Source organism: Halichoerus grypus, chromosome 10 (genome assembly GCF_964656455.1).
Source record: "Halichoerus grypus chromosome 10, mHalGry1.hap1.1, whole genome shotgun sequence".
Taxonomy (NCBI): Eukaryota; Metazoa; Chordata; class Mammalia; order Carnivora; family Phocidae; genus Halichoerus; species Halichoerus grypus.
In genome coordinates this window covers 71,584,995-71,607,747 of record NC_135721.1, presented here as the reverse complement: position 1 = coordinate 71,607,747, position 22,753 = coordinate 71,584,995, and the positions used below count along the sequence as shown (strand labels likewise).

General features: G+C 40.7%; 1 protein-coding gene across 7 annotated transcripts in view; it reads left to right on the top strand.

Annotated features, from left to right (window-relative positions):
- The window catches only part of SOCS5 (suppressor of cytokine signaling 5), a 114,247-nt gene that overhangs the window by 54,752 nt on the left and 36,742 nt on the right, over positions 1 to 22,753 (top strand). For 4 of the 7 annotated variants that reach the window (XM_036121670.2, XM_036121665.2, XM_036121668.2 and 1 more), the window contains one exon: positions 1,654 to 5,960. The exons of 1 other annotated variant lie outside the window; for it this stretch is intronic. In XM_036121670.2, the coding sequence (XP_035977563.1) occupies positions 1,666 to 3,276 (1,611 nt within the window). In that variant the 5' untranslated portion in view covers positions 1,654 to 1,665 and the 3' untranslated portion in view covers positions 3,277 to 5,960. Of the gene's footprint in view, positions 1 to 1,653; positions 5,961 to 10,614; positions 13,333 to 21,119; positions 21,199 to 22,753 lie in introns of those variants that run through there. 2 more of the 7 variants (XR_004926404.2, XR_013441835.1) reach the window with 2 other exon arrangements.

The window sequence follows — 22,753 nt, the reverse complement described above, 5'->3', positions numbered from 1 at the left end:
TTCTAAGTGCAGTAGAAGTGTTGTGAAGTGATACCAAAAAAATCTTCCAGACAGTAGAAAAGGAAAAGAAATGCGATATTGAAAAGAAAATCTATACAATCATGGGACACCTGGGTGGCTCAGTTGGTTAAGCATCTGCCTTCAGCTCAGGTCATGATCCCAGGGTCCTGGGATCGAGTCCCGAGTCGGCCTCTGCACTTTGTGGGGAGTCTGTTTCTCCCTCTGCCTGGTGCTCCCCCTGCTTGTGCTCTCTCTCTCTCTCTGACAAATAAATAAGTAAAATCTTTTAAAAAAGAAAAGAAAGAAAGAAAAAGAAAAAATCTATACAATCAGAAGATGAATAGAGGTCTACTGTTAACAAAAGGACTTTCAGGAGGGAGGGCCAGGGGCAGTGGGAAGGACATGGAAAGGACACAGTGAATGTAAAAAAGGCTCAGGCTAAGGATAAAGAGAAGCAGCTACAACTTCCTACAAAATAAAAACAGGTCACATGACAGGAGACTGGGAATTGCTGGGATAATGGACTTACTTTCCTTGATTCCCTGGGATTAGAATCAAAGATGGAAAGGAGTGGCCAGCAGTGCTACTGTTTGTTACGAGCCTTGTACTTTGAGACGACGCTTACGTCATTTTATCTCACTTTCCTTCATTGCACCTCGCAGATACTGTGTATTTTAGTTTGAAGGTCTAAGGCAGCCCTCTGTTGAGCATGTCTGTTGGTGCTGTTTTTCCAACAGCGTTTGCCCACTTCATGTCTCTGTGCCCCATTTTGGTAATTCTTGCAATATTTCAAGCTTTTTCATTATTATTATTATTATTATATTTGTTATGGTGATCTGTGATTGGTGATTACAACTTACTGAAAGCTGGTTAGCATTTTTTAGCAATAAAGCATTTTTTAATAAGATATGTACATTGTTGCACACTTAGTAGACTACAGTGTAGTGTAAACATAACTTTTCTGTGCACTGGGAAACCAGAAAATGCATTTGACTTGCTTTATTTCAATACTCACCCATTTAAATCTAAAAATCTTTCCTCCTATTTGCCTTTCTACTCAAACTGCTTCTTTAAAATCACAGAAAAAAATTCAGTACATTGCAGAGTAGGGAGGAAAGATACTGAGTTTTCCCAAGTGATTGATCTGTAAGCTTTAGATTTCCAGATGAGTGGAATATAGCAGTTAGTAAGTGAAATCGAGAAGATCACTACTCAAAGATTTTTGAACTAATTTTAATGTGTCACACAAATGTCCTGATTTCAACTTTGGAGCAGTAGAATACAGATACGTTTCAGCAATACAGAACGTATTTTCCCTTGGTAATACTTGAGGCAGTGCCTGAATTATTTGTTGTAAGGAGACAGAAATCAGTGTCATAATGAAAGTAGGTTGATGCGTGGGGAGAAGAACCCAGAGTTTAATTGAGAGGGTTTGTTTCCTTTCCCATGAGATCTGAATATTCCATCTGAAAGGAAATGGGGAGTGAGGACTGGCCTGACTAATGATGCCCTGAGTGCTGCGAGAAGCCAGAGGGCCGGGGACCTTAAGACTGTGACCAGCGTCACCGAAATTTCCAATGCGGGGGGTACTGCCCGTTTTGTTTGCACACACCACCTTAACTTCAGTTTCTCCTCTTCCTATTTTGTCTTTAGATCTTATGATCAATGGATAAAGTGGGGAAGATGTGGAATAACTTCAAATACAGGTGTCAGAATCTCTTCGGTCACGAGGGAGGGAGCCGTAGTGAAAATGTGGACATGAACTCCAGCAGATGTTTGTCTGTGAAAGAGAGAAACATCAGTATAGGAGACTTGGCTCCTCAGCAACAAAGCAGTCCCTTAAGAGAAAATGTTGCCTTACAACTGGGATTAAGCCCTTCCAAGAATCCTTCAAGGAGAAACCAAAACTGCGCCGCTGAAATTCCTCCGATTGTTGAAATAAGCATTGACAAGGATAATGATTCATGTGTCACCCCAGGAGCGAGACTTGCAAGAAGAGATTCCTACTCTCGGCACGCACCGTGGGGTGGGAAGAAAAAACATTCCTGTTCTACCAAGACACAGAGTTCATTGGATACTGATAAAAAGTTTGGTAGAACTCGAAGTGGACTTCAGAGGAGAGAGAGACGGTGTGGTGTAAGCTCCGCGCACGACACGGACAGCGTGTCCAGCAGAGCGGTGGGAAGCCGCTCTCTGAGACAGAGGTTGCGGGACACTGTGGGCTTGTGTTTTCCCACGAGAACTTACAGCAAGCAGTCAAAACCCCTCTTTTCTAATAAAAGGAAAATACACCTTTCTGAATTAATGCTTGAGAAATGCCCTTTTCCTGCTGGCTCCGATTTAGCCCAAAAATGGCATTTGATTAAACAGCATACAGCCCCTGTGAGCCCACACTCAACATTTTTCGATACGTTTGATCCATCCTTGGTTTCTACAGAAGATGAAGAAGATAGGCTTCGAGAGAGAAGGCGGCTCAGTATTGAAGAGGGGGTTGACCCTCCTCCCAATGCACAAATACATACATTTGAAGCCACCGCACAGGTTAATCCGTTATATAAACTGGGACCAAAGTTAGCTCCTGGAATGACTGAAGTAAGTGGGGACAGTACTGCAATTCCGCAAGCTAATTGTGACTCAGAAGAGGACACTACCACCTTGTGTCTGCAGTCACGTAGGCAGAAGCAACGTCAGGTGTCTGGAGACAGCCATGCCCACATTAGCAGACAGGGAGCTTGGAAAGTCCACACGCAGATTGATTACATACACTGCCTTGTGCCCGACTTGCTTCAGATTACAGGGAATCCCTGTTACTGGGGAGTGATGGACCGTTACGAAGCAGAAGCCCTCCTCGAAGGGAAACCTGAAGGCACATTCTTGCTCAGGGACTCTGCGCAAGAGGACTACCTCTTCTCTGTGAGCTTCCGTCGCTACAACAGATCCCTGCATGCCCGAATTGAACAGTGGAATCACAACTTTAGTTTTGACGCCCACGACCCATGTGTATTTCACTCCTCCACTGTAACAGGACTTTTGGAACATTATAAAGATCCCAGTTCTTGCATGTTTTTTGAACCATTGCTTACTATATCACTAAACAGGACTTTCCCTTTTAGCCTGCAGTATATCTGCCGTGCAGTTATCTGTAGATGCACTACATATGATGGAATTGATGGGCTCCCTTTACCATCAATGTTGCAGGATTTTTTGAAAGAGTATCATTATAAGCAAAAAGTTAGAGTTCGCTGGTTAGAACGAGAACCAGTCAAGGCAAAGTAAACTCTCCCGCCCCCAACGGGCATTAACTAGATCTGCTTTTATGTGCATCAGACAGTACACCTATAGCAAGCACACGTATCAGTGTTAGGTGTTTTTCAGTGCAGTATGTAGGCTTAGTGTTAGTATCTGTCAGATGCGATCTGCTGTTACTTCCTCAGATAAACGCGGTGCCTATTGAGACAACAGAGGACAGAGCTACAGGTGTTCAGTAAGGCTACAAAGGCATTTTGTCAATTGAGCGAACGGTTTGGTTTGTAATGACTATTGTAATTGAGTGAAGCAACTCGGGGGCATTTGCTATGAAGAATTCTATTTCTTACTGAAGAACAAATTATTAATATTGGATAAGTATTTCAACAGTGTGACTAATGTTTGAAATTGTTATTTTTTCTAAGAATTTTTCTATAACCTTCCAAAAGTAGCGCTGTTTGTAGTTACTAAAAATCAAGCTTTGGAAGTCCAAAAAATAAAGACTGCCTTCCTTGGAGAAAAAAGAAAAATGCAATTTTCTGGCCACAAGGGCAGAGTGCAGTTCACTTAAGTGTTGATATAGTTTATAGTCAGTCTCTTGTCTCTTCTGCAAAAGGTACTGTTAAGCCAACCAGGTTTTCTAAATAGTTGCTCTTAAAAGTTCAGGCTTACAAAGTTGGTAGTAGAATTTTATTTCAAGGCCTTAGGTATTAATTTTTTTGAATGAGTGCTTTAACTTAAAACACATTGGGAAGAGCTGCAATGTAGTCCTGTGTGTGACTTCTTAAGTTAGTACGTGCAGTCTACTCGTTGATTAGTTAAAGTTGGATCTTTTCCTGTGCCCATGATGCGTTTGTGAACCATGAAGAAAGTGAGACTAGAAGATGCCCAGACAAGTCCAGTGATAACAGCAGTGGTATGCTGATGTTGAGATGATTGTTAAACTGCAGTGAACAATTTGGATGGCACTATTTAGCTCTTTGTTGTAAACGCTCATAGCTGAATCGCTTAAATACAATTTATAGAATTTCAGTGCAGTTAATTTCTAATGGAAAATCTGAAACCCTAATTGCAGATTTAAAAGGTACTGTACAACCGTTGTATCTGTAAATAACTTTACTTAGCACCTTTTTGTCACTTAGAATAGTATGCAATACTACTTGAGTGAGCTATTTTGGAAGTAATACCAAGTCCTAGTGTTTGCTTCTTAGTATTGAGCTGAATTTACACTTCTGTCCTAGACATTTTGCACTAGTCAAATCCATTCTTGTGTCTTTTTGTTAATGTGCTCTGTACCACTGGTGAGTGCTCCTTGGTCTCCTTACCTGCTGCTACAGAAAGTTCTTTTACATCCTGATGGCTGTTGCCAAGGCTACAAAAAAGAAAAGCTATATTTGTATGCAACACTAACCCTTTGACTGCTAATGTACGTTTCTGCTTGCTGTGCCTTGTTATGGCTGCTTTTTTGTGCTAATAAAGTATGTTTGGTGTTCTCCTTGTATATCTGCTGTTTTATACATTTGCAACAATTTCTCTTGTAAATGGAATGGTATGGGGTTTTTCAATGAGCATTACCTGACAACCTACTATAGTTAATGCAGAATTACTGTACAGTCTAATATTGACTTACTCTCGGTAAGCTAACTCTAAATTTAATGCTACTCATCTTTCCAATTGTAATCACATATACTGTGGAGCAGTATCTCTAGTTACTGCAAATTACTGTACAGTTTGGATTATAACACAAAACGAACAGAGAAATATTGACTAACCTATTGATTTCTCTGCTTGTAAATGGAAGATTGAAACTATCAATGACATGTTATAATAAATGAATATCTTTAGCCTTCCACTTCATCAGAAACAAGTTAAATGAAGTCTTGTGAACTGATAATACATCAGCACCATTTATTGGTTTGGGGACCATTTTTATTAATCATAAATGCCCAAAATGTAGAACTTTAACCAAAGACTTGTCCATTTTTAAAGCAAAATGGGGATTGAGGGGACTTATAATTCCTGTTATTTCTAATAGAAGTCCCTGAAGAACATATACCAAAGTGTTCGAGAACGTCATCCAAACCTACTTTAAAGCATTATGTGCAATTAAGTTGTTATGACGTAATTATATTGCGTAATTGTTGGGTCCGTTTTCTTGATAATGTATCTGGAAAATAATCTCTTGGGAAAAAAAAGTTCTTACTGATTATTGGAGAAAGATTATATATGCAAGCAAGATCTTGTTTTAAAGAGGAAACTTGAAACTCCAAGAAAGCACTTGATGTTTTATATGCTTGTAGCAAATTGATGTTCTAATTGTAGTTTTATAGAAAATATTAATGCTTTTATGTATTTCAGAACTTTCATATGTTAAATGGAAATTGTTTTAAATGTGTAAATATTTGAGTTTTATGTAAGCATGTATACACTGTGCTAAAAGTCACATGTTTCAGTTTGTGTGTAATATTAATATGCAACCTTTGGTTTAAAATTTTTTTCTTAAAAAATTAGTGGCTTATGTTTTAAAAAAGAAAAATCACCAGCATGAAATTGCACCTTAGTCTATATTCACTGTGTCTTTTTCTGAATCCCGTTGTAGCCTGTCAACTAAATATTTGTTTTCATGGTCTTTTTGAAGTGCATTTTAATACAAACCAGGAAATTCTTTAGAAGTTTGGACACATCTTCATAGTAAAGTAATTAACCCAAGGAAAGGTTGGTCTGATTCCTATCCATTCTCATTCTTTCTTGCATTCATTCATTCATTCATTCATTCTCTCTCTTTCTCTATCTGTGTATATCTACATACACACATGCACACACATATATATACACGTACATTTATACATTTATGATGTTCATATTACTTTAAACAATATTGCCATCTGATTTAAAATCATTTAGAGGCCTTATTCTATATATATATACTATCCTTGTACCATTCAAATTTGGTTATCCACACCTAAAGTTTAGTTTTGCCGATACAGTCTTATTTGTAATATAGTCACCTTACAACAAGAAGGCATGCATCAGTATTTTCTGGCTAAACACAGTAAAAAATTTTTGAGGAAGAAACAGCTTGGTTTAAATATAGTTATTAAGAGACATTGTTAAATGTATATTTCTTCTCAACAAAAATTGAGCCCAAATAATCATACTCCACAAACTGCTCTCTGTTCTTATGGTCCATTGGAAGGTTTATGTAAGATTTATAATGGCTTGAGCCATAAAAATTGAAAAACTTGAATTCTGTGCTTCACTTTGACAAAATTCAGAGTTTATGAGCCTTTTTACTTGACGTTTTGATCTGGTTGCTATTCATTTTTATCTCAAGTTTCCTTTGCTAGCTGGCACTAAACACTAGTTTGGTCAGGTTTACTGAGATTGGTCTTAGTGGACTAATCCTTTATTTTTGTAGCAAAGAAAGCTATAAAGCTGCTTTTTGGTAGAGGCACAAAGGCTGAGAGTGAGTCAGCACTCTAGGGCCATCTCTGGGAGTGTGTTAACACAGGGAAACTCACACCAGTTCCTCCACTTACTCTGTAGCCCAGCACAGGCACACAAAGGGCTGACTTCAAGGTGAAAAGCCTCCAAAGGGGACAGTAATGTTCAGTGTGTGTATACATAAACAGCACGTAGCTATGAGGCTCAGGCTTTTTTTCATATTTTTGCAACAGTTGATACAGAACATAGACTTTTAAAATGTGGTATGTTCTAAGAAGATTTGGGGTTGGAGTTTTTGTGGGAGGTACTTGGTGGTTGGGGTTTTTTTGAGGAGGGTGGAATGGAGGAGTTGCCATTGTAAAAAGTATCGATCATTCAGAACAACTGTTTTCATGCCCAGGAAGCTTGAATGAATATTTAAATTCTTTTCAACCACTCATTCACAAGGATTTATTGAAGACCCATGTGCCGGTCACCATCTTAGGTTATACATTGGGGTACAAGACAAAGTTATAGGGTCGTTGGGGAATAATGACCTTAAAGGATGAGAAGAAAATCACCAAGATCAAAGAAAAGAGCATTTTGATGAACAAGAAAACTAAAAGTCTCAAAGCAGGAATGAGCTTATAGGACGAGAGAAAACGCAGTAAGACCGGAGTCCCGTGAGTGGTGGGGAATGGCAGGTGATAAGGTAGAGTGGCAAGGACTGTGAGCCCATAGAAAGGAATTTAGATTTTATTCTGAATGTGACGGTAAGCCCTTGGACAGTTTTAAGCAAGGGAGTGACATGGTCTGCTTTCTATTTGCCTAGTAGATGGAAAACAGGGTATAGTGGGATAAAATAAGGGAGACTATTGCAGTCATCTAGGTGAGAGATGGTGAGAGCCTGGACTGGGGTGGTAGTTTTAGGGAGAAGTCAGATTCAGGAGACCTTTATTGGTGGTGAAGCTGACAATTTGGTGATGGATTAGATGGGAAGAAAGAAACAATGACCGATTTTTGAGCAAAGGTGGTGATGCCATTAGTTGAGATTTCAGAAAACCAGTAGAGGAGCAAATTGGAGGGTGTAAACTGAATTCTGCCTTGGATATGTTGAGTTTTGAGATTCCTGTTAATTACCCCAACAGAGACATTGAGCAGGCAGTTGGATATATGAATGTAGAATTGGTGTGGGCGGGGCGGGGGCAGAGGGAGTCACTATATGGATAGTATTTCAAACCAGAGACAGGATGGCAACAGCTAGGAATTTTACATGGGATTAAGTATTTCTTTTGGGGGAGAGAGTTATGGCAACATTTATCTTAGTTTGTCAATTCACGATTCTGTATTGTTAGATATTTTTGAAAATCTAAAGGATTTGGTAGAGGTAGAGGATTTTGCCTTCCAAAAAGTTTTTAAATACTGAAATCATAAATCTTGCACTCAATTTTAAAATTTTATCCATGCCAAATTTGATTGTCATGCTTCCCATGTCAAATTAGCTTGTGTATCTTTCTTAGTGTAGATTTTTATGTGAGAAATGCAAGTTCGTTATGGAATGTTTAGGAAGTACTGAAGATTATAAAGAATCAGTGCCCCCCAAAATTTAAGAAACAGTCCATATTATCATTTTCTTTATCATTTCCCATCACCAATCCCAACCCTGCCGCTCCTAACTTCCATTTTTGTAATCTTCCAAGAGGTGACTGCTGTTAACATTTATTATGTTCCCTTCCATTATTTTTTCATGAGTTTTTACAGCGAAAGGTTTGAAAGTTTATAAGATATAGATACAGATAGATACTAACATAAAGAAAAAGGAAGAGAGTTGTAGGCCTCAAATTACTTTGAGAGGGTATACGGATGTGCTCCAGATTCTACTCCTTACCTGATTCAGCAGGGACCTAGGCTTCTTACGTGCCTTCAACTCTTGAGGCAGATCATTCAGTGGTTAGAGTAACTGACAGCGCAAAGGCCCAGTCACTGATGGTTTCTTAAAATTTCAGTAGGAGATCCCTTGCCTCATGGAACTTCTAAACTAGGAGGGTACACAAACAAATACAGAAATGTGTAATGATGAGAATATATTGGAAATAGACCAAGCAAAAAATAATTAGACAAAACCTGCTTACATACTTGATAAGGAAAAACAGAGAAATGACCCAAGTGGAGGCAGGGTGATTTGGTGTCAGGTCTGTTTGATCACAAGAATGTCTGGTAATTGGACTTAGCCCCAGGGGGGTGGGGGGGGGGGAGGCCAGGGGTGGAAATTGTAGTGGTCACTAGCAACTGATGAGGGGCAGTACTGAGGTAGAAGGATCTGTTGTTTGTGACATTGGAATGTCTGAATCTATCTAGGTTCTTAAGCAAGACAGTATTAGAAATTATGCCAGCAGCTGTAAAATGGATTATAACCGGGAGAGATTGGAGGCAGGAAGCCCTGTGAAATTTGCCTCGATCAGATTGCTAGCACTGGAATTAAACTGAGGAGTGCATCTGAGAGCAGTTGCAAGAGGAAAAAAAAAAAAAAAGCATATTTTGGGGTAAAGAAAGGCAAGCAATTTGCTTGCCTAGGAGATTTTGAGTTAAATTTGTCATAGTTTCTCCAAATTCAAGCGAATCATACGGAAGCCAAGCTAGTATCTCCCATTTAATATAATCTGCATCCTATCTGTTTTTAAATTAAGCAAAATATGGAGAGTATATTTTTGAAAGGCACATTTTTAATGCAAAAGATGAATAAATATTTGATCAAATAAGGAAAACTTCATCACTCCTAGATGCACTTTCATAGAGAAAATGGAGAAATTAAAATCTAAAGGAACATCAAAAAAATTGTCTTATCTGACAAAAATGCTAAAAGGATGGCAAGGTGAGCTTGAAGAGGGAGTTAGTGAATTTAACCCCCCACACTCTATCGTGACTGATGTAGGTTTTTTCGTTAATTTTAGTAAGTGAAAGCTGCACTGGATGTTTATTTCGTAGGAATGTATAATATTACCACCCGACATTTCTTTCTCTAGGTGTTTACTAAGCATCCCTTTCTAACTGTAAACCCAAGATTTTAGGGAATTTTTTTAACTTCAGGTAAATTTATCATTACACTAAATGGTTTAATCTTTTCTCATCTGTTTTAAAATACATACAATTAGGCACTTAATCCTACCTTTCATTGCTCCTATTTTTAGGATGAATTATTTGAAATTTATAGGGCTTTTCTTAAACCCCTTAAGATACTTTTCAAATTGAACAGTAATAATTATTTAAAACTTTGTTATCTAATTCTGTAAATATTTTGTAGGTGCCCTTGGGTGCAATCGAGACAGTATTGAATTTTTTTCAAATTTTTTATTGTTATGTTAATCACCATACATTACATCATTAGTTTTTGATGTAGTGTTCCATGATTCATTGTTTGTGCATAACACCCAGTGCTCCATGCAGAACGTGCCCTCTTTAATACCCATCACCAGGCTAACCCATCCTCCCACCCCCCTCCCCTCTAGAACCCTCAGTTTGTTTTTCAGAGTCCATCGTCTCTCATGGTTCGTCTCCCCTTCCGATTTCCCCCCCTTCATTCTTCCCCTCCTGCTATCTTCTTCTTTTTTTCTTTTCTTAACATATATTGCATTGTTTCAGAGGTACAGATCTGTGATTCAACAGTCTTGCACAATTCACAGCGCTCACCATAGCACATACCCTCCCCAATGTCTATCACCCAGCCACCCCATCCCTCCCACCACCCCCCAACTCCAGCAACCCTCAGTTTGTTTCCTGAGATTAAGAATTCCTCATATCAGTGAGGTCATATGAGACAGTATTGAATTTTAACGACATTACAGGAATAGAGAAATATTTTGGTATAGTAGTTCCAACATTGGGGATGATATAAATTTGCAAATCCTATCTTTCAAACATTGTCTTAACTTAATAGCAGTCTCTTCCTGGATGATGATAATAAGATTAGAAGGCCAGTTGATTTCTAAAATTTGGCCATGCTAAATTCTCATCCTTCCAACAGTCAGAGAGTCTGAGAGGCAGTATCGTTAATTGGTGACCTGAGCAAAACAAATGTAAGGGTCCACGTTTGATCTATAAACACTTATGTCAGAGGCTGGGTGATGTGCTGAATACTGGAGGGAAAGCTGCCAGAATAGCTTCCAGGCCCAGCAAACCATATATAACCTGGTGCAGCAGATCGATTATTCTGTAGGACATAGATTTACCTGAGCTGCCTGTGTCTAATCCTCTACGTGTCTTTGATACCTGACCTAGAGGTGTTAAGTAGCTTGTCCAAGGTCACAGAGAGAGTGAATGTCAGAGCTAGATTGAAACACAGGTCGGAGGCCAGAACTGAAGCCCTTAGCTGCTATACTTTTTGGATACTAATCTGGTCAGTCAAATTGATGTTTCTTCCAACACTCATTTTTTTATTGACATCTCAAGAGGACAGTAGATTTCCAACAACTGATAAAAATAGATTCTAAACCATTGGTAAAAGTGTTGAAAGAAGAGGCCATGAGAGTCTCCTTATTCCTATCTCCAGTTCGTTACCCCTGCCTGTTTCTCCAAATTTTCTAGCACTACTTTGCCCTTACTCACTGCTTTCCTGTCACACTTGGCCTTTCGATGGCTCAAACACTCCAGTCTCTTTCCTACCTCAGGGCCTTTGCGCATGTTGCTCCCTCCTGAAATTCTCATCTCCCCATTCTTCCACATAGCAAGATAGATTCTTTTTATTCTTTACACCTAACCTTAAATGTCACCTCCTCAGAGAGACCTGATCATGCCATTTAAAGACTTCCCTCATATTGTTCTCTATCTCTGCCCTGCCTTTGTTTCCTTCATAGTCTTTATTACAAAAACTTGAATATATTTTGAGTTTTGGGGTTTTGACTCTCCCTCTTGAGAAATTCTGAGAAGAGAGACCATGTCTGTTTTGTTTGCTGTTCCATACTCAGTGCCTAGCAGAGTGCTTAACACAGAGTAGAAACTTAATATTTGTTAAATGAGTGAATGAATTAACAGTCCACTTGTATTTATTTCTCCACTTTACTGACCGAAATATCATGAAAACCTTATTGCATGTCCTCCTAAAGTCTAGATTGCTCAACCTGTTTATATAATCTTTTAAGTTATTTTGTAATATGAGAGAAGGTAAGGTTAATCTGACATGAATTGTTCTTGGTGAGCCCGTGCAGGTTCCTGGAGATTACCACTTTCCTTTCTAAGTTCTCATGGGCCCTACATTTAGTAATCCATCCCAGAATGTTGCCCAGGATTATGTCAAGTTCATTGGTCTGCAGTTTGTGGAACCACCTGTTTCCCCTTTTTTAAAGACGGGAATCTCCTTTCTCTGGTCTTCCAGCGCGCCTTCCGTTTTCCTCAGCACCTCTGATGCCTCAGCCTTCAGAGACCTTATTTGGAGACTCTTAGTTCTCTGGGAAAAAAATTAACCTAGGCCAGGCTATTTGAACATATTTATAGCAGCTGTGTTTTTTCTAGAATCTCTTCACCCATTTGGACCATGAATGCCTTCTTGCCAGCATTTGTTCTGCCTTTTTCAGAAAAGGCAAAGTGTAATAGGAATCGGATAACTGAGCTTTCCCATCATCCATTAATATTATACCACTGACTGTTCCTTCATTTATCATCTCCTTATCTCATGTGTAACTAAAACTGTGTGTATGTGTTTAAATCAAAATACTTTCCTAGTAGTAGGTTGGGTGTCTTTCCCAATGCACTTGGATCATCTTTTTAAGTATGCCATAGTTGTGTAGCAAAAACAGGTGACTCTAAGATAGTTCCTCTTGAAAAGCTTGCCCTTTAAGACGCAGTGCACCACTGTAGTAATGCTAAAAGTACAACTAAATATTTAAAGGAAGGCGGAGGAAGATCTTTCATTAAAGGAGAAAATTGGAAATACACCAAATCTGAAACTTTAAAAAGTTGTTTCCGAGTATAATACAAATAGTATAGATACAAAAAATGTAGATTGTGTTTTGTGCCTGAATATTCAGAATACAGGGCCCTGTGAGTGATAAAATCAAATAGACACATCTCTACTCCCCCCCTTCATTTGTTTCCCTAATTTTGTTTTCATACTTAGTGTCCAAATCATCTTCCTCCTGCATATGTTGAGATTTTTTTAAGCATGCATGTTTTTTTTTCTTTCAGTTTTTTGGGTAGCTTCTAGTGAGTTCCAATACAAAAAAGGTGTATACATAAAATAAGTACAAAAAAGAAGTGCTTTTATACTAACACCTTAAAGCTATTTAGAACTCCAGCGAAGCCACAAAAGAATGCTGCTTTGGAAATGGAGAAACATTCCAAGTATGGTGTGGTGTTTTCAAGTGGATTGTGGTTATAGTCTCAGTTCACTGAACCAAACCTCTAGTGGACTGATGCAGGATCACTAGTCCTTCAGTCCTTATGAACTGAATGAAGAGATTCAAGGGGACTCAGAAGTTCATGTTTGAATGGAAGAAATGCAGAGACTGTGTTCTCTCATGGTTTGGGCACAAAGCTGTCCATCCAGGTAGCTTTAAAAAAGAGACAAGAAAATAACCCGATGGCCTTGCTGTGATGAGTGGGGAAACCCATGAGTAAGACCCAGGACAGATGAACGCTGGAAACACGAAGGCAACAATCATGGAGTCGGAGGTAACTGTATGTGAAAATACAGACCCTGGTTACATGGTACTAAAAGTCATTAAAAAAAAGAAAAAGGTAGAGGGCGCCTGGGTGGCTCAGTTGGTTAAGCGTCTGCCTTCGGCTCAGGTCATGATCCTGGGGTCCTGGGATCGAGCCCTGCATCGGGCTCCCTGCTCAGCCGGGAGTCTGCTTCTCCCTCTGCCCCTCCTCCTGCTTGTGCATGCTCTCACTCTCTCTCTCTCTCAAATAAAGAAGAAGGAAAACAGTGCCCTTGAAACCTTGTATGAGATTTGATGACATTTTAGGGAGTTGGCAGTCGGTGGGGCTGGAAAGACCAGCGTTCAGGTTCAGGAGCATGTCATCTTGGTCAAGTCAGTTTCTCTTGGCCTTTGCTGCTTCTTGTCATGAACAAAACACTGTGGCCTTCTTGAAAGAAGTTCTTTAGATAGCATTTTTCTTCTAAAGAATTCACATTTATTTCAGAGCTGTGTAGCTATTGTCAGATTTTTTGGGTTTGCCTCAGCTCAACTACCTACTACTAAACAGGTAAGCTTCTTGACTTCTCAGGCTTGGCTTCTTCATCTACCTTATCCACCTACCTTCTCGTGGTGTAGAAATACTATGTTGAATGGTCCTTGAGAAGTGCACAGCATAGTGCCTGCCATGGAGTAAGTGCTCAATAAATGTTGTGATTGTTCTCTTTATCCTTACATCCATCATTATTATTCCATTAGTAGAAATACAGAGCTGAAACCTAGAGCACCTTACCAAATTGGTCTGTCTTTTTTCTGCTGAAGGCTGGGCTAAAATGTAAATTCAGCCAGTAGTTCTCCTATATACTGTTGGCTTAATGTGGGGTTTTATTGAAGGACACAGTCAAAATGTTGAGACGTGATCTCTAAATCTTCACAGAGAAGAAAATCTATAAAACTTCTTGCACGGAAAATTACTGGGAAGCAGATAGAATAAAGCCAACAATAATTCTGTTCAGATTTTATTTCAGTGCTCATAAGATGTTCCAGTCTTCCACAAAGCAAAAGAATTATCCTTGGATTTAATAGAAGTATAGTTATTATAAATTTAGTTCATGTTTTTACATCCTGGTAGAAATGTGGCAGTACACATAGAAAAGTTTCATTAATTCTTTTTCTCCAAATGCACCATTCCATGTTATAATCTTGGCTGTGACTATAGGACCCAGGGACACACACACACACAGGGCATGGGGAGTGACTCCAGTGTGTCCTAAGACGTATTGCAGCCATCTTGTACCACCAACACAAATGATCACAACTGTGTCATCCTGTGGGAAATCCACATTGTTATCCCTTGCTGCCTGGGACTTTGAAAATGAATGTGGCTCCTTTCATGATTGAGATTTCTGGAAAAATTCCCTAGTGTCCCCTTTCATCTAATTAGTTTGGCACCTCCACATTTTACACATGGAATCATTGCTAGCTGTTACTATGGCCTTCTTGAGGGCAAAGACCTTACCATTATGTTTCCCAGCTGTATGCCTAGTGCCCAGCTCACTACTGGGCTCATGGTAGACACTCAGTAAATATTTGTTGAAAGAGTGAATTAATTTTCAAAAATAATTTAAGTATCTATTGTGCATATATTTTAAAAGTATAAAACATGGTCTTTTGCCCTAAAATTTTGTTCTCTTCAATTTGAAAGAATTGAAGAACAAGATGGCATTGTGTAACTTCTAGTTTTACCTTGCCTTATGTCAAAAACATTAATAAAAAGTCATTGTGCTTTATTCTAACCTTATGACTTAATTAGCTGACTGCCTTATAGTAAAAAGTCTCTGATTTTGTTAACTTTGAAATTGAGACTCAAACTTTTTAGGCCTTATTGCGTCATTCTGCTGATTATATGCCCCCTTTAAACCATAAAGAGACTAGGGCACTTGGGTGGCTCAGTTCGTTAAGCATCTGACTCTTGGTTTCGGCTCAAGTCGTGATTTCAGGGTCTTGAGATCGAGCCCCGTGTTGGACTCTGCATGTAGCACGGAATCTGCTGGAGACTCTCTCCCCTCGCCCCTCCCCCCGCCCCCTCTCTCTCTCTTTCAAATGAACAAGTAAATCTTAAACAAAAAACCATAAAAAGACTGCATTCACATCTTCTGATTCTAGAAATGCTAGAGGTTTAGAAGACGCTAGTTTTGTTTTGAAGTTGAAGTGCCCGCCATTTGTTGAGAAGTGGGGCTCATATGACCTGTAGTGTAGCCATGGAAAGAGGGAAGTGCTTCTACCTCATTACCAAAGTTTTTCCTAAAAAAAGAGACCAGAGACAGTGGGACATAAGTAAAGGACTGCATAGCTGTCACTCCTGCATGTTTCTGGGTATTGCCATCCAGAGTAGTACTTTCATTCTCTTAAGGCAAGATGTTTAGAATCTTGTCCTTGGGACCCACACTGGAGCAGTTTCTAATGGAATGTTCTGGAAACTATATTACACTTTTGAGGAATGTCTCTGAACACCATAATTCAGATCAAGCCAAAGAAAGTGGTATTTTGACTTCCAGTGTCCATCTTGTGCTTGCATCCTGGCCTGGGAAGCAGTGTGTATGCTCTTCAGAGCAGGGGGACATACTTCTCCCAAGCCTGTCAGCACAGGAAGGAAGGTCAAGGTGAATGGAGGTATTCCAAAACAAGCTACTTGGACTGGAATTCTAAGAATTGAAGCTCAATTCCACCTTAAATCATTGGATTCTTCTTTGAGTACAAGAAAGCTAATACCACATTTTTTTATACAATCAAACCAGAAAAATTCTGAAGAGAGAATAGTCCCCATCTCTTGGGTGATTCCAGTTCTTTCAGGTAAAAAACTTTATAGTGTTTAATCCTGATAATTTTATTCTGTGATTGAATGAAAAAGGATAACATTGAGTGACCCAAGATACACTTAACTTGAATTTTTTGGTTAAATATATTAAGTGACTAAAAACAAAAAACTTGGAAAAAGAATCTCTCTCTACTTAGGAGGTCTCTTTGTCCAAAAAATGACTTCTTCAAGAAAAGACATAGCCCAGCCCTTATAAAAGCTCTGCTCTAGGCACCGTCAGACATTCAGGTATAGCAATTCTGTGGCTTTTATCTATGCTATGTTCTCTTTTCTCTTTCTGGAATTAATTAGAAGAACCACCTCCCTCCTCTAACTGATGCATGCCTCAGGTCACTTGAGCCCATTTCCCTAAAATCCTAGGTTCCTGTCAGTTTAGGGCAGTAGCTCCCAAACGTTTTGGTCTCAAGACTCTATTACACTCTATAAAAGTATTGATGACCCCCCCAAACCTTTTATTTGTTGATTTATCAATACTTATTATTTTAGAAATTAAGACAAATTAAAATGTTTTGTTTTTTTTTTTTAAAGATTTTATTTATTTATTTGACAGGGAGATGGCTAGAGCAGGAACACAAGCAGGGGGAGTGGGAGAGGGAAAAGCAGGCTTCCCGCTGAGCAGGGAGCCTGATGCGGGGCTAGATCCCAGGACCCGAGGATCGTGACCCAAACCAAAGACAGACGCTTAAGGACTGAGCCACCCAGGCGCCCATATATTTGTTATTTTGAAAATAATAAACCCATCATACATCAACATAAGTAACATTTTTTGGAAATATAAATGTTTTGTAGAAATTTAGTGAGAAGAGCTGCATTGTTGTAATTTTTTTAAAGTCTCTTCAATATCTGGCTTAATAGAAGACAGCCAGCTACTCTTATCTGCCTCTGCATTCAATCTGTTGCAATATGTTGCTTTGGTTAAAACATATGAAGAAAATCTGGCCTCATGTAGATATGTAGTTGGAAAAGGAGAGGAGGAATTTAATAGCCTTTTCAAATAATTATGGATATTATTCAGTTCTATTTTCTTCATTTTCTTACTTTGGACATAGATGCCACAGGGCTGGATTGAAAGAGTGAGTCTTCTTGTCTCTTTGTTCTCAAGCCACTGATCCACCCGTACAGATAATAAAAATAACCTCTGATTTTTTTTATTTTCGAATAAGGAAATCTAAAGAAACATTTTAGATACAATTTTTTAAATTTGAAAATTTTCTGAAAAAAAATTAAAATTACCACAAAAAATAACAATAAAGTATACTCATTTCTTGCTGAGTTTCCAAAGAGATGCAAGGAAAACTTTGGGATTTCAAAACAATGCATTGGACAATAATGAGGTTGTAGAAATTATAGCAGGTATAAGGAAAGATAGTGAGAACATAGTCCAAGTACTGCAAACAAGCTGGGTTAATGTCTGAAAATACGCATATTTATACCCTCAACCTACCACCTTAGAAAGTTCTAGAAAACACAAAACACATTCCATTACTTGCCAGAGCAATGTCATTATACACCACATGTCCTCTGGAAAACTCCACTATATACTCATGAGAGAAAGAACAAATAAAAAGCAAATAATGTCCTAATATTATTATGAAATAGTTTAGACCCCACAGACCCCCTGAAAAAGTCTTCAAGCCCCCAGGAGCTCCCACACTACACTCTAGGGAGCCAACTGTTTTGAATGAGTTTAAATTATCTTAAATATGCCAAGTGGGGTAGAGGGGTGAGGAGTGTGCTACTTTTCCCTTATTTGATGCACCTGTAGAGCCTAAAATTGGATCACAGGAGTTGCTGATGCTTTGAATGAAATGACTGGTGGCTCCCGAGGTTAACACTTCAAGAGCGGTGGATTCTAACTTGGATCCAGTAACTCCTTCCACCTTTGCAGTATGATTCTGGGAGCCCATTCAGTAGCTAGAAATAGCTGCTTTGCTGATAGGAACGTGAATGAACTTAAATTCCCACATTTCGCTCCTCTAGATCCCTCCACAAGCACTAATTTTCCTTCAGATAGGAAACAGTAGCAGCCAAAAATGTCTGTATGTGGCTGGAATTTAACCGCTTTACATATTGAACCGACCTTTGAAAGGAAATTTCCTTTGGGTCAATACAAAATACGTGAGTACATGCCAAGAACCCAATACTATCTAGGCACTTCAGGGAATAAAAAATGTACATATCCCTACTCCTCAATTATTAATTTTTGCAAAGGCTTATATATAAAACAAAGGATTTACAAAAATGTATAAGTGTTGCATCAAATGTAGGTTATGAGCAGTGAGAATAGGGATTTGGGGTTTTGCAAAAAAGGTGAAAAATAGAGGCTGGGTGGAGGGCCTATTTCAGGGGATTCATGATTTGGACAAAGGCACTGAAGCTGGAAGCTGAAGCCAAGCCTGAGGGATTGGAGGTCAGTGGGACTATAAATATTTGCACACAGCCACATCCAGCAGTGGAGAGGTGGAGGGAAAGGGCTGGAATTTCTTCTTCACCTTCCTACCCTCAAACTGCCTTTAGTTGAGCAAGGAGGATAGAAAGGGAACTGAGAGAAACGGGGGGGCAGCACAGGGAGGTGGGAAGGAAACTCCAGAGTGAGTAACAGCCAAAAAAGATAGTCGAAATGCAATGACCAAGAATATAAGGGTACCATGGTCTGTGGTAGACGAGATGCACCAGCTAGATCCCAGAAGGAACCTGCTGCCCATCTAGGGGCAGCATGGGCAGTAGTCGGCTTCCCGGGGCCAGCTCCTTCAGGGTCGGGCTCAGCAGCAAGGAGCCGCCATGTCGAGGCCATGCCCTTCCAATCAGTAACAGAAAGGCAGGAATGTAAAGGCACAGGCAGCTATTTTAATTTTTTTTTTAATTATTTCTTTAAGTAAACCAAAAAAAAACCTGGGACATCTGGCTGGCTCAGGTGGTGGAGCATGCAGCTTTTGATCTCAGGGTCGCGAGTTCAAGCCCCACGTTGGGTGTAGAGTTTACTTTAAAAAAAAAAAGGCAGAGCAATTTTAGACGACTCTACTTTAAAAAAAAAAAGGCAGAGCAATTTTAGATGACTCTGGGGGATGGTATTTGCTTCAGAGCTCCCTGCTGATTGGCCAAGACCTCACTGCCCTGCAGCTTCTCCCTTTGTCCCATCCTTTCTCCCTCTTCCCGTCACAAGTGTGGATTCCTAAGAGTAACTTGCACCCCAAGTCCTGCCTCAGTATCTGATTCTGGGAAATCTAACCTGTGACATTCTCTCATCCGGAGCTGAATACCTATATGTGCTTGTGTGTGTGTGTGTTTATGTATATGGCTATATGCTTATGGATACATATAATATTTATTAATTACTTTCCTCCATTCAATAGTACACTGCCCACCAATAATCAGCAAATTGTGTTTTCAACCTGTTGGCTTATTTATTCTAAATGCAGCTATTTTTTCCTCTAATACAAATCTTTGTTGCCAAAAAAATTTTATAATGGCAAAGTGTTTTATTTTTCTCATTCATCCCAGTGTCATTTTTGCCCAACTTTGGGGTATTAAAATCCTCAATACACATCATTTGTTCAGAATAGCAGGGCAAGACATAAACAGATGCAATCAGCTAACTTACTGATCACTGTGGACATTAGCGGCCGCTTACAGTGTCACAACTGTGAATGTTAACACCAGGCTCTCCAAACCTGATCAGGAGATGGGATGCTGCTTGCTTAAAACGGGACCCACAGGACAGATACTCAGCTTCAGATCCCTGCACCCAGCATCATTGTTTTGGCCTCAGTAGTGTTAATCATAAATATGAGTAGTTCTTGGCAAGAATGGAATGTATTCCATTCGAAACTTCAAAACTATGCTATGTGGAAGGTTGAAAGCCACTTTCTCAACAGACGGATGGGCAGATGAGCTGGTCAGATTGCACTGGATCTGTTTGCAGGGAACTCAGGCCAGGTCAAGCCTTTTCTGAAAGACCCTCCATCAAATCAGGAGTTGGACGAGAGGGTCCCTAAGCCTGTGCTGTTTTGCCACATAGGTTATTTTGGGTCCTGATAAGTAGATCAAAATGGTGATTTTTGTGTTTTATTTTAGGCAAGGCTTTTTGTGTAAAACAACAAGCAAATGTAACACCCCTAAAATTCATCCCGAGAAATAAGCATTACATTTCATGGAGCCTCAGGTTGGGGGACAACCCTGGGCTTGACTGTGAGGCAGGCAGAGGCCACGGCCAACGTTCTTCCCACCTCTCCTGTCCTTGCCCTGGCCTGGTTACTCAGGCCTGCCTTTTCCCCAGCCTGCTCTCTCACCTCAGCTCCCGGGTATCACTTCCATAGGCCACTGCTCCACTGACTCCCCAGGGCCACGAAATGCAATCCAGATCCCTTAAGCTGACCCACCACAGTCTCTGTGGTCTGACCACTGACCACCTTCCCACCCCCCTCTGGCCACTCTCCCCCACAATGTGCTCGGCGCGCCAACCACTCTGGGATTCTCACAACCCTGAACACCCACTCACTCCCTCAGCCCTGCCTCCTCGCCTACTGTTCTTTGTCCTTATCCTGCCCTTCCCTCTGTCCACTCAGCCCCATCTGCCTGGCAAAGCACTGCTCAGCCCCAGGCCCCATTACCCCCTCTGTTATTTTCTCTGACACCCACCACCCACTCCAGGTTCCCTTTGTCTTCTGGCTATTCCTCCATCGTAACAGATTTGTGCATTAGAGCCTATTGATTTTTCATTCCGGACACTTCCGCCAATTGTGAGTGCCTGAAGAGTAGGAACTGTATCTAGTTCACCTTTGTGTCACCAGCCCCGTCTCAGTGCCTGACACGTGGTCAGCATGTAGGAAGTTGAATGAATGGATTCCCTGCCCCACCCCCACGCACATGCTCCAACTCTACTGAAAGAACTGGTTATGTCCTATTTTGTTTACTTATTTTGATGTCTTTCCTTCTGGTCAAAGCATCCCCAACAAATGGGAGAAGTCCAAAGAGTGCTTTCCAGACAAATCATATGCCAACCACAACGCTCAGCATCTGTAAGTAAGTAGTACGACCTCACTGAAATAAGGAATAGAGCCCTACTAACTGGCAATACTCTGCCTTTCCTTTCTAACCCATTAGCAGCAATTTCAAGAGAGTGAGAAGAGACATGGGGGAGGGAAAAATGGGTCTCTCAATGCCCGCAAGTCACAGCATGTGGGGAGGGGGCAGTCTAAATGTCGGTACCCCACCCCCCAAATTCCTATGTTGAAACCTAACAGGCAAAGGTGGTGGTATTCGGAGGTGGGGCCTTTAGGAGGTGCTCAAGTCATGAGAGTGGAATCCTCAGACACAGGAGTAGTGCCTTATAAAAGAGCCTCCAGAGAGCCTCCTAGCATCTTCCGTCATGTGGGGATACAACCAGAAGTCTGCGACCCAGAAGATGGCCCTCACCCAACCATGCTAGCACCCTGATCTGACTTCCAGCCTCAGACAGTGAGCAATAATGTTGTCTACTGTTTGTCAGTCACCCAGTCTGTGGTATGTTGTTATAGCAGCCTGAACGGACCAAATCAGGGGGCCTCCTGCTTATAGACCTGGCTAAGTATGACTCCCAGAGGATAAAAAAGGGATGATCTCAGCTCTTTGCCCAGCTAAAGCATGTCCGAGGGTATCCATATAGGACACTAAAGGGTAGAAGGAAACCCTGGGAAGGCGGGGTCGAGTGCTGGTATGAGCTGAAGTTGGTAGAGTTTCCCTCACCTGCAGGTTTCACAGGTATGATTGATGTCTGAATTGTCCAGGGGCGCTGCAGGGCGGGCCCAAGGGGAAGCCTTCCACTAGGACTGGGAAACACAAGAGGTGTGGGAAAATGTGTCTGAGAAGCTCATCAGGCACAAATGTATTTGCTGCCAGCCTAGGAAATTGTTAAATTCATACCGCAAGCGCCTGTTATTGAAAACATCCTGGTGAGGGGCGCCTGGGTGGCTCAGTCGTTAAGCGTCTGCCTTCGGCTCAGGTCATGATCCCAGGGTCCTGGGATCGAGCCCCGCATCGGGCTCCCTGCTCCGCGGGAAGCCTGCTTCTCCCTCTCCCACTCCCCCTGCTTGTGTTCCCTCTCTCGCTGTGTCTCTGTCAAATAAATAAATAAAATCTTTAAAAAAAAAAAAAAAAAAAAAAAGAAAACATCCTGGTGAAATTGCCTGCTGAAGCAGAAAAACGAGCTTTGCGCAGCTCTTGAGGAAGACCATGTACTCATGTGTGAGCCCCTGCCACCCCCTCTCCTCAGCACTTAGCGTCTGTGCTTCCCGAGGCCCTGTGCCACTCTGCTCTGCCTGCTGGGTTTCAGCTAGGGTATGAGCTCCTTGACAGCAAGGTCTTCACTGTCGCCTCCATCTCTTGTGTTGGGCACATAGGCGCTGCTCATTAGATAAGTGTCTAGTTGGATGGCAAGACTGAAGCTGACGCTCCCCCATGCAGCAGCATGAGGAGTCCGGCAAGAGCTGCCCCTCATCGCGCTCGCTGTTGCACCAGACATACATGTTACCTCTTCTTACCCTCAACACAACCCTCTAGGGTGAGTGCTCTTATTACCCCCAGTTTACGGACGTGCACA